The sequence below is a fragment of the Chaetodon trifascialis genome, chromosome 10, assembly GCF_039877785.1.
Source record: "Chaetodon trifascialis isolate fChaTrf1 chromosome 10, fChaTrf1.hap1, whole genome shotgun sequence".
NCBI classification, from domain to species: domain Eukaryota; kingdom Metazoa; phylum Chordata; class Actinopteri; order Chaetodontiformes; family Chaetodontidae; genus Chaetodon; species Chaetodon trifascialis.
Window position 1 is genome coordinate 24,487,317 of NC_092065.1, and position 12,490 is coordinate 24,499,806.

Consider the following 12,490-nt stretch of genomic DNA (forward strand, 5'->3'; position numbering starts at 1 on the left):
GCATTCTTCTTTTCCGCTCTGTAACTTCGCTGATGCAGAGGAGCGAATCTGTGTACTGCACCCCGGGCTGCGGGCCCAACCATATTTGTCCTTGTGCAAGAAAATGAGATGAAGAGCAGCATCATCAATCTCTGCCTTGTACTTTGTTTCTATCCTCCATCTTTTCCTCTACATCTAGGCTATGTGTGATGCTGCTTGCTCATTACTGACTCCTTGCGCTAACGCAGTCACTAGAGAGTCGAAGGGGGCCCCCCCACTACAATAAAATCATCTTCTGAGTCTCCAATAAGTCTCTGCACATCTCCCATTTCATGTGTGGAAGTCTTTGTTACAGCCTGAAATGAAACTTAATGATCCAGATTTAACACTAACGAGAGGCAGACAAATGACTGCAGAACAAACAGGGATTTGATCACGCACCACCCTGCCCCATTTTCTCCTCGCAAAGGAGCAGATACCAATACATCTTTGTTGCATTAGCCTATTTTTTTCTGATAAGGAAAATCTAACTTCATGACTGAAGCTTATGTTGCTGGTACTGGGAATTGTTCGTAAATAAAAGTCCAACATTATTCTTCGGGGCATCTAACTCCTGGTAAGATTTCTCTGAATGTTGCCACAGGCCATGACTGCAATACCTCGAGAGTGGCGTATTGATGAAACCCTGAGACACCGTTCATACTTCTTATTAGATAGATAAGCTTGTGGTTTCCTCTGGGCTGACGGAGTCCATGCTCAGCAATATAGGACAGCACATTTATCACAGAAATTTTAAGTGTTCAGCTCGGCCAGCCAGGTGAACACACAGAAAGGGAGGAAAGAGAGGGAGACGTGGAGACATTCCAGTTGACAGAGTGGAGGAAGGAACAGGCTTTCTATCCAAATCGTTGTGGGTTTTCTGTCACTGTGCGCAAAAGCAGAGAACAGAGTGGCTGTCGGATCAACGCCTATCGGGCACTTGAGGCGCTGTAATAATCAGGAATAACGCAATTCATCTGACTGCTGCTGAAACGACCAAATGTTAAAATATTAAAGCCACACTTTATTTACTTTTCTCTTCTCTGCTTTCAACTTCACCAGTGTCTCACAAGCGTATTTCTTTGGCTTTATCTGATTCAACACAGAGGCATTAACTGTTTCAGTGTAAGGACTCCCCACTGTCAAGATCGGGCCCCAGATCTGGTGACATGTAAACACTCTGGGGACCAGGTACACAGGGACTTGTCACTGCGCAGACAGTGAGCCACACTGCTAACTCATTATCAGAGTACACAGCCATGACCGAGCTGTCTGCTCCAGTTTTCAAAAACGTGGAAGATCTTTCCGTTGCTGTTTCAATGCTGAATACGAGCCACAAATCCAATTTTCCTGTTCAGACAGCAAAGGTCACGTCATGTGCCACGCAGATGACAAAGTGTACTCTAGTGTTGACTCCCTTGTATTTCTTTCTCATTAGTTTTAGCCTCTGAGGACAAGTGCCTAACAAGTGCTGTCTCAGAGGCAGCTTAAATTCCTCGCAAAACACGAGAAAGCATTGCTTATTGCTTTATTTACTGTAGGTGGTGTGATGGGTGTATAGAAGAGCAATTAGTGCATTGGTGTTGGAGTTTTATTCACAGCTGCTATTCATCACTTTGAGCGATTATAATCTTCAAACGATGCTACAGCGTTTAATTCCAAATGAATCACAGTCTCTGTAGTACAATTTCACTAAAATCAAACAAATAAATAAATAAAACCCACAGACTACGCAGGAGGTTTACTGAACATATTAGCACTCTGAGAAAGAAGCCAACCAAACAAAAAAAACAAGCCATCTGCGAAGAAAGACAAATGATACATACAGGATGTAAAAATGTGGCTGTGCACTGGCAGGAGAGCAGAGCTTGGAGCGACATGGGAGCCTGCCATGCTTAACAGAAGGTGAACCGAGACACTGGTCAAAGCGAATGTTAACCTCTTACTGAAAGATCGCTTAACTCAAGCCTGTATTATTTCCTTTCTTAGCGGTTTTATGCAGCCGAGCTGATCAAAGCCTCAACATGCTATCACCATTTAGGTTCAAATGATAACGTGCTAGCAAGCAGTTGCCTGTTACATCCAGATGAAGAGCAACATCATTGTTCATGTGGAGTCCTGTTTCTGTCCATGTGGACTCAAAAGTCTAATATTTCTCTCTGTTTAGGCCCACTTTGGTCTCCAACTACTCTGAAGACAGATATCTGGCTATTTAGCTGTTAAATGCTCCATTGATTCCCAAGATGTTTCTTGAGAAATCACACGTTTATGGTTGATTTGTACCATGGCTGCAGATCTGCCTTGACAAGTTTTGGCTGAGTTTTTATGATAAGTGGAAAGCTTAAGGTGCTACACTTTTGAGAAATATAGTTTGCCATTTTCCATTAAAGCGCCCTTCAGAACGATGCCAGTGGTAAAACTGGAGATGTACGCCTATCCTGAGGGTCTTCTCCATAAAGGAGGGGACTCTAAATGGACCAAATCTCCACTTCGCAGGACGATTCTTCAAACTTGTATTCCCTGCTTTACTCAGCTGCTCTCCCGCCTCTCGTCTCGTCTTCAGTCTTTAAACGGGACTCGTTCTTTATGAGGTCTTAAACAGCTACGCAATTCAGAACAGGTTTTCACATATTTTACTGCTTCTTCAAGTGAAAGACAGGAAGTCTTTTTCTGTACTGTCAGATCACAGAGTCTCTGTTGGCTCATCTCCTTTTGGCTGTTCAAAAGTATTGAAAGAGTGTTACCTCATAACCAAACACTAAGTGACAGTTGCACATATTCCATCTTACACACAAGGACAAATTCATGTCAGCCCAGAGCATCTTCCTTAGTACATTCAGACGAACGTACCTGTTTCAACGCTCTTACACTCTGTTTCACAATCGTTCCTGGCCACATGTATACTGTCAGGGCTCTCTGGCTCCTAAGAACCGAAGCTAGCAATATTTTCCTGACAAGTGCGTTAGCTAACAGCCCAGAGAGTGTAATGAACGATGAGGGAAGAAGCAGCATTACAGCCAGGGGTCCCCAACAGCACATCATTAAACAGGACACTTAATTCCCTAGTTTGTTCTGCAGGCCTGTGCTGGGTAGCCTGAGGCCAGGCCACTCAGCGGAGTGAGGGGAAGACCTCTGTAATTGGTCTGGAAAAACGAAAGCACGGCCAGGGATTGAACAGAATTCTGCCTGTAAACAAATGCAACCCGTGACCGGAGGTGTCTGCTGGTTTGTTGGGTTGTTAATAATATAAATCAGGGATGTCCTACCTGGCCTCTGAAATAGTCTTTCATGCGATGAACTTTACTCCTCCATGACATCAGTGCCTCTCTCCAGACTCTCAACTTTACAGAGACACCTCAGCTCACTTTTGTCAGACTGTCCTCTTTTCATCCTCACTTTAGACTATTTTTACATACTGCTCCCTCTCCTCTAACAACTTCCCTGTGAAAGACATTCACCCCTTCCCTAACTTATATATTCTCATCTATCATATCTTTCTTAGGCTTCTCACCTCCCTTTTCTCTCACCTGTGTCCGCCTGTTCTCCCTCCATTAGCCCCCACCCCCCGGCACCACACACACATGCTTTGGTGCTTTCCTTCTCTGCTTGTCAGGTTCTGCTTCCTCACTCGGAGCTAATAAACCTTCGCTGGCGTTCGGCTCGGCGTGTTGGGTTGACAGAGGCACAATGAGGTCACGGCGTTAAAGACGGATGGCTGTAATCTGGTTTGTGGCCCGGCCATCTGCTGTAGTCAGCTGGTTGCTAACTGCAGGGCCAGCCTTTATTATACTACGGCCTCTACATGGCATTTAATCAGAGAGCTCAGAGATCTTAATGCCACTGGGCTGTGCAGGGAAAAAGGGGGGGTACCTAACCTCCACATATATAAGCCATACCTGGAGGCAAGTCTGCTGGGGTGAGGAAGAAGAGAGAGTGAGAAACTCTCCGCAAGGAAGAAAGAGCAGTACCTCTTAAGCAGGATTAAATTGTCGATGCAGAAGTAAGGTGGAGACAGGGTGACTAAATGAAAGCAGTGAGAAGGTGTACTCCTCCAGCAAAACCAGACACCATGCTTTCGTTTCTTCCCCACGTCTCATCGAGAGCTTGTCACCCAGAAGGATCGCAGTCCGCAGAGCCATCACTCATGACTTAAAGATGACCTATTTGAAAGACTAAAATATCTGTTTTGCAAGCCTCTGTCGATACACATTTAAAAGCTGCCAACTACTGTATGTCTTCCAGACTTGTTAATAAATGCCTTGTGATTAGAAGATCAAATAGTAGAAGTGAATTAGTGATTCCTCTGATCACAGCCTGTAGCAGAGGATGAGGAGAGCCTGACACAGCATACGAGATTCCACTGAGGAGATGCAGGCCAGGAGGAGAGGAGGGAGAAAACAGAGCAGCATCTGAAGACCTCGAGTGATGGACACCGACTGTCCTTCATCCAAACCTGACATTATTTAACTTTCATTTATTTAAAATGCCATCTGAGTAATGGCATTACACAATTTCCTCATTTGGAGGCAGTGTGAAAAGGCCATCTCCAATAACGTATCATTTGCTGTGATGGCCTTGCTTTCCAATGACATTTGAAGACCAATAAAGGGAAATATATTTGGTAGCAATCAGCACGATCATGGTTTCATATCCCATTAGGTCTAAGGCAGGATAAACACACCGTAATTTGGCAAGATGGGAGAAACATAAAATATGGCTACTATTCACTGGAACTTGCGCGAATGAGACCGTTGACTAATGCCCTATCCCTCACTAATGCAGACTCATTTGATTTCACATTTAAGAAATCCTCAGCCCTACTTGGCTATATTTTCCTGACTTCACATAGGTGATGGGAAGGCACTGCTGTGTAGTCAAGAGGCTCTCTATTAAAATTCCACTGGAGGGATCAGGGCTTGGAGATTTTTTTTTTTCCCCCAAAGTTAAGCCGGTAATATTTTGGAGATAAGGCAGCAGACATATTTACTCCTGACAGGGTGTGCCTCCGAGACCTGATCCAAATCTGTGAATGGATTGGCTGCTAAATGAATTCCTTTATCTGCCTGAGAGACTAAGTTTGAGCAATAACCGCAGAACAAAGGGGGAGAATTAGCTGGCGTCCGGAGGGCCAGGCAACGTAGAGACTTTGAATATATAAATAGATGAATCTATCAACAGCGTGTCCTTGAAAATGGACAGAAGTCTTCATTGCTTGTCCTGCACAAGACATTTATAGTCCTCAGCATGAAGCATTTGTGGGTGATGTAATTAAACATGAAGAAAAATCTAGTTTGTTTGTGGATGTCAATAACTTCCAGAGTTTGACATAGCTTCATCTGTTGTCACCACACAGACACACCTGACTTGAGGCCATGCAGGGGTCATGGGAAATATGCTTGGGACCAATTACTGGGAGCCAACTGGTGGGCATTGGGCTGCATTTCCTGGCCTAACCTTTGACTGCTGGGTTAATGGCAGAATGAAGACATTCAACATCCTGCCCGAAAAACACCTAAATATAAAAAGAGCAAACGGGCACAACTGAAACATAAATGTGTTTATCACACTGACACTTTTTACTGCTTTGCACAGCTGTGTGTGGACCTCTGTGTGTGTGGTGTACAAGACTTGAGCTTGCCAAGGCTCAAACTGTAATGTATGACTCACAGCCTTGGAACTGTGTGCACACACTACGGATAAGATGTGGCGAAGTGTTGGGAGAAAACACCCCAGACTTAACTGGAACAATAAGAGACGTTTGCTTTAAAATTCAGGCATAACATGGAAAGGAAAATGAACTTACCTTATCTGAGTACACGAAGAACAGGATGAGTAATATCAGCTCTGCCAGGAGAATAATCAGCAGGACAATGAAGAACTGTCAGAGAGAGGTGGGAGAGCCTTGTCTTAACAATAGCTTTGGCAGTATTGTAAATCTGCCCTGTCATACGGGTAAAAACATATTGAATATAAATCTGAGAGAGTAGGCCTCTGTTGCAGTCATTTGTGCCTCTGAGGAAAAAGAGCTATTACATGACTGTAGATTACATACATGACAGTTTTTATACTTTTTATAATAAGCTCTGCATCTGTGATTCGCAGTGCTTTTGATTAATGCTCTGCCCTCAAATGAAATGTGTGGGTGTGTGGCTCCTTCTGTATCTGTGCGTGGAAACATGATCAGTCGCTCTAGGTAAAAGGAATAGTTTGACATTTTGTGAAAATGTGCTAATTTCGCTCTCTTGCTGAGAGTTAATGAGAAAAGAACTCAGGTAAATATGAAACTACAGCTAGCAGCGGAGCTTAGCATTAAAACAGCTAGTCAGATTCTGCCTGAGTGAAAAACAACACAATCCACCTACAATGCCTTGAAAGCTCACTAATTGAGACATTATACCTTGCTTGTTTAGTCTGTGTTAAAGGCAGAGTGGACGAAGGAAATGTAGTTTTAGGGGGTCAACCTCAGTGGCTGCAGGAAGTCACATCACCCATCCAAGAAATAATCAAACACTAAACTAAACAAGACATGACGTGCTGGCTAATGAGCTTTTGAGGTCCTGACGGGCAGAGTTTTTTGCCGTTGGACTGAGGCGTGCTAGCTGTTTCCGCCTGTTTCCAGTTTCTGTGCTGAACTCAGCTAACTGGCTGCCGGCAGTGGCTTCATATTTGGCATCAGACATGAGAGGGGTATTGATTTTCTCCCAGCGAGAAAGCAAATGAGCATATTTTGCTAAATGTTGAGCTATTCCATTAAGGTTACAGCACATGATCTCTGCGTGTGAGCTGAATACACAGCAATCCAGATCTCTAAATAATAAAATAAAGCAACACGAATGGGATGAGGAGAGACAGAAAAGGAAAGATGAAGGAGGAGAAAAGGAGAATCCATGGGATGGGGTCGTTGTGAACGTGTGAAAAGAGGGGAAGAAGGTTTAATACCTCCCTAGATTAATTTCCAACACAGCCTTGCATCTAATCTACTATTCTCCTTTCTCTATTTGACTCAGCCTAATATTTACCAAGCTCTTTTGCACAGCATGGGAACAGGCACGCGAACCTAGATTTTAGAAAGCCCCATTAATTCCAAACTCATTTGGGAGGAAGGGGGAAGGCTATTATTTGTGTCAAGGCCCAAATGAAAAAGTTGGGAGCGCTTGCCGTTGCTCGGGCACCTGAGCTGCTGCTTTCGTGTCTCGCTGTTGTGCCTTCACAGTCGGTTTGTCACATTTTCCTGGTGCTGTAAGTTAAACGAACACCTTCTGTACACTAAATTGGTGGCGCGCTGATGGCTTTGTGTGAGAACGTGTGTGTACGCACTCACATGCACGCACAGCTTTGTGGGCGTATGTTCTCATTTGCTAGCAGTTCACACTTTCAAGGTTTTAAAGCGTTGACGTCTCAGATGGATACTTCAGCATTTTCTCTGCCACTTTGTTTTTGTTTTTATCTCAGTAAACAATTTTTGGCAGCAAAAAAAAAGAGAGACTGATTACTGCAGAGGATGTCTAGTCTTTGAATATTTCTAATCCAGAGAGAATTGTCCGCAGAGTAACTTCAGAGATAACATGTCGAGGTAGACGCTCAGATCTGTTTGCTCAGGGAGATCTAAACCCACTCTGATGTTTCCGCGTCCTGCATCCCCCGCACCCCCTCCAACCCCCCACCCCTGGGTGTACTGAGCTGGACAGAGAGACCAAGAAAACAACAACAACACCTAGCCGACACCTCTGCACTAACAGAATAATTGTGGCCAAATATGAAGCGCTGCTTCACACAGAAGCAGCGAGAGACTTAATGAGAAATGTCAGAACTTGTAGATTTTTCATCAAGTCGGTCTTTTTTCTCATTCCAGCTGTCTTCCTCACCTCCTTCAACCCCCCCCCCCCCCCCCCCCCCCCCCCCCCGCCCCCCCGCTCCACGCTCTCGTCTTCTCTCTGCTTCACAGTTGTTAGGCAGGTGAAGGAAGCCATGTCAAACACTGAGGATTTGGTGGGGCTTCTGACTGATGCAAGAGCTTCAAGGGATTGAGCTGTTTGTGATGTTAAGTACCCAGAGCCCCAACTCCACTTCTCATTTAAAGTTTCTATACATGAAAGTTTTTCTTTTTTTGCGGCTCTGATCGACGCAAACCTCATTCCACTGGGTGAACTTTTATAATTAACTTGCGCCTAAGATAAAACACTTGTACAACTTTGAGCAAACAGTCAAGACAGAGGAGTCTTTGTAATGAATAATAGAACATTCTCAACGATCGAGGACTAAAATATCCTTTAGTGTGCCATGTACATGCAGAAGCTCAGCCATGATGGCGACACAAAAGGCCTCTGACTGACAGCTCTGTCACTGGATTGCGACCAAAGCCATGGAATTGACATGAATGCGTTGGTGTTAATTTGCAGAAAGGGAGAATCCCACTGCTCAGCTCTTATTTTCCTTTGTGAACCCCTGAGGTCTGAAACAATGCAGACTGAGCTCCTCCTGTCAGTCGTCTACCTCCACTGACGTTCCGGCTGGAAGATAAATACAAATATGCTGCTGGGTTGCTGCTGGCCTGTGACTAGTGTGCGTAGGTGTATAAACATATGTTGAGAGGCTGTCTCCAGAAGACAGTTCTGTCAATATTTGCATGGGTGATGTGGGGGAATGTTAGGAGGAAAAATATCCAGAGGAGGAGAGAAGGAGTAAGAGAGGAGCTGCTCGGACAGCTGTCTATATATTGTTTGCCCTATTCATAGTGACGCGTTGTATAGGTATTAAAACATAACTCACACTCAGAAGCAGGCACTTGTTCTCCTTGATGGCACCCAGGCAACCAAGAAAGCCCGTTACCATGACGATGGCGCCGATGGCGATGACCATGTTGGCGGCTGACAGTGAGGGGAATGAGGGAGAGAAGGTGGCAAAGCTGCCCTGAGACACAGACAGCCAGATGCCCACGCCGAGCAGCCCGCAGCCACATAACTGCAATGCAAAAGGTGAGACAGATGATAAGGTGAGAAAACAAACAGCAAATAAAGTCACTGCCAGTGAAGGGCTGGCTGCAGAAATGATCAACAACCAAACACGCTCTCCCCTGGCAGGTATTGCTCATAATGGCAGACCCTCTGAACAAGATATAGTAATCTACGGAGTAAGGTTAGCTCTAAATGAACACAAATCCCAGTGCACGCAGCCCCATGCAACAGGCTCAATTTCCCTCTGGCAGCCCGGGGAATTGCCCGCATACTCATCCATCACCAAACACTGACAAGAGAGTTTACCCCAATTACGACTATAATAAGCCAATAACAGCTCTGCTAGAGATTAGAGCAAAAAATTGGACTTGGCCCGCGCTGGTTTTGCACATTTGAGCTGATTACGTTAAATCCAGAACAAACAGAGATGTAATTACTGCCATCTCCTAAAATGAAAACTTCCCAGCTTTCCAGAACTACCTGCAGTAGACCTGAACTTCACCTAGAGGGAGCAATTTCCTAATTCCTCTGCTACCCTGCAAGGCCCCCACAGATGTGTGTGAGGTCTGTAATGTGAGTCTGTTAATGCAAGAAACAGTTTATGGGGGGGGCTGTGATTGGTTAAGTGGAGTCTCCCACCTGCTGATGTGTTGGTCCATCTATCAGAGCCATAAGAGCCATGCAACATGCCCCCCACCCGCTGAAATATAGGCTAGGACATAAGTGGTGACATTTTCACCTACACCTAATAGAATGAAATACCCAAGGCAATCTTGCCTGAGTATAAAAAAAAAAAAATCCAAATGAGGTAAAATATGGAAAGGCACCATGGTAAATCATCACACCGGCGCCCTTTCTACCCTTCTGTTCACATTACTCCCCTCCTCCTTTCTCATCTTCACACCGTTGCTCCGGAACACTTTAATGCCTGTCAGCAACAAACCCGCTGTGCATGCAAACAAACACACACTGAGCCACGCATTCATATAAACAGTACACACACAGTCATCATCGGGTAGGAATAACAGATAAATCAAATGTTTCCTTTTTTTTCTCTCAGAATACAGCAATGCACCACACACGCCGCTAATTGTCTTGGTCTGACAAAGTTTAACTGACAAATAGCACAGCTGATAATAAACCTTCAAATGTGCTGCAGCGCTTTCACGGCAAAGCAAACGCTGTGTGACTTCAGTTTGACTAATGGCTGATCAGCAATGCTGCACCGCAGGCAAACAGGCATTACAAGTCCACCAAACTCAAAAGTGGCTCTCTGAGATGTTAGGTGATGATGGGTAAGAGAAACTTTGGGGTTTCAAATGCAAGCCTGATGAGGTGGTGAGAGAGCCTCAGGTCTAATGAGTCCTACAGGATCTGTAGATACATAAACCGAGTTCAAGCAACCCCCCTCTCTAGTGTCCTTATTAACCTGTGGCCTTTGAGGTTTAACCCTGTGGAGGCTCAAGTCCAACAATGAGAGTACTCCAGTGTGGATGAACGATACAAGTGCTCTCCTGACGACTGTGAAATGACTGGATGCAATTAAAAATGAGGACACTGAGAGACTGACTGTATGTCAGTGACAAATAAAATCCACGTTTGGGAGCGTTAAAATGCCAGCACTGCCTCGGTGTGATTGTGTGAAAGATTGGACTCGCTGGGTGTTGCTTCAAGGTCGAAGGCGTCGGGGAGGAGTCCGCCCAGCAGACTGACTGAAGGACACTTGTTTAGTGGGTGACAGTGAAGTCGCGCCGGATTTCTCAGCCAGAATGAACGCGATGCAGCTGTGCTCGAAAGTCTTTCAATCATCTATCGTCTAAATAATTCAGAGGCGAGGTGTTTGCTGGGAGGCACCCGCCAGCCCTTTGTGCTCCCACGATTAAAGCAGAATCTTAAAGAATGAAACATCAATTGAAAATGCTGCTTAAGGTCATGTCCCTATGCAGAGCGGCTAATACACAAAATCACAGCTGACACTCTTCAGAAGGCCAGATTAGACGGAGCGTGAGGAAGGGTTCGAGGCAGCAGTGGGGGAATAGTAAGTGTAAGGCGCCAGAGAGATGGAGTGGATTTACAGCGAGTGAGGGGAGCACCGAGAGCATTAAGAGTCCAGGTGGGGAGGGATACAGTGCCTTGACTTAATTGTGTTTAATGCCCAGTGAAGGGAGCTTGTCCAAGTGTGTCGCTCTCTTAAGTGACTGTGAAACCACCCAGCCCCCTGCTCAATCTGTCTGATCTGAGCCTACCAGGAGCATGGTCTAATCTCTGGCCCACTTCTACTACCACTACTACTACTACAATAACAACACGCTGTCGTCAGGCCTCTGTGTCAGAGCCTCAGGAAATACCTCCCGTATAAGCTCCGACCTCTTCGGTTATCTGACCTTAATGTGTGCATCTAAGCTTGACCTCGAGCCTCTCTGCTGAGCTCCTTATCTACTTTTAATTGTTGGATGGTCATGTTGTGATATCCCATCAGAGGGGGAAGGATTAAGGAATCCCCAATGCTGGAGAGGCTTGTAAACAGTCGCGGAGAAGGATCACTGTTCAGGCAGTCATTATGATTACATCAATCAAAACGGTAGATGCTGCAGGGTTATGATTAACGTTTGGGTCGGAGGAATAAACTATAGAATATATATCAGACTATACAACAAAAACTGCTCCAAGTAATCTGCAAATTATCTGTAAATCATCTGTGAATTATTTGTGCAATCCATCCTGTACATAACAGTCTGCAAATACAAGTTATAATTTAAGATAATGCTTATTTTTATTACACTCTTTTATTGTTTAGTTTACTCTATCTAATCTATCTTTTACTGATGCTGCTGTAAATTGGCATTTCCCCTTGCGGGACTAATAAAGCTATATTGAATTGAATTGAATTGAATTGAATTGAATTGAATTGAATTGAATAAACTGGCCTAGTACCATATGTTTTAGGGACATGGAAACACACAAAAAAAAACATTTTCTGCAATTATGTTTCGACTCACTTGTGGTCTGAATGATGTGATGTAAATCAGTACATCAGCTGATGCAATGACTATTCTGATCTGAGACCAGCGCTCGCGCTTTACGCGGTATAAAATTTGCTAGTCACTTAATACAAATGTGGAACAGTACTACTAACCTCACCGCTGTTTACACAAGATTATTTGTTGTTGGGGTCCCTATCTGTGCAAGTTGACCCAATTATCTGTGCAGATAGCCAAGAGCATGCTATTACGCAGCTTTCACAATTCATGTATGCAACTTTTCAAGGCCTGGACACATCATTAAACAACTGGGGGTGATGTGTGGCAGCTTGCCAGGTCCACAACTATTTCAGTTTTAACAAGCTTCAGTGAGGGACTGAATCTTTTAGCACTCCATGGATTTCTGGTTTAGCTACTGGAAAACACCATCGAAACAAGCCGGCAGTTTTGTTGATGTTCTGTTTTGTCTCACTGACGTTCACATGCCTCCTTCCTGTTTATCACTGTGATGGTTACTTTCATACTTTTCGTAATGTA

The 12,490-nt window shown here is 44.6% G+C and overlaps 2 protein-coding genes across 5 annotated transcripts in view; one reads left to right on the forward strand and one right to left on the reverse strand.

Moving 5' to 3' along the window:
- ttc38 (tetratricopeptide repeat domain 38) overlaps positions 1-12,490 on the forward strand; it is a 236,245-nt gene that overhangs the window by 38,511 nt on the left and 185,244 nt on the right. The gene's annotated exons all lie outside the window — the stretch shown is intronic.
- The window catches only part of tspan9a (tetraspanin 9a), a 109,687-nt gene that overhangs the window by 8,058 nt on the left and 89,139 nt on the right, over positions 1-12,490 (reverse strand). For all 3 annotated transcript variants that reach the window (XM_070971679.1, XM_070971678.1, XM_070971677.1), the window contains 2 exons: positions 8,788-8,979; positions 5,822-5,896 (listed from right to left, as the gene is read on the reverse strand). In XM_070971679.1, the coding sequence (XP_070827780.1) occupies positions 5,822-5,896; positions 8,788-8,979 (267 nt within the window). The remainder of the gene's footprint in view (positions 1-5,821; positions 5,897-8,787; positions 8,980-12,490) is intronic.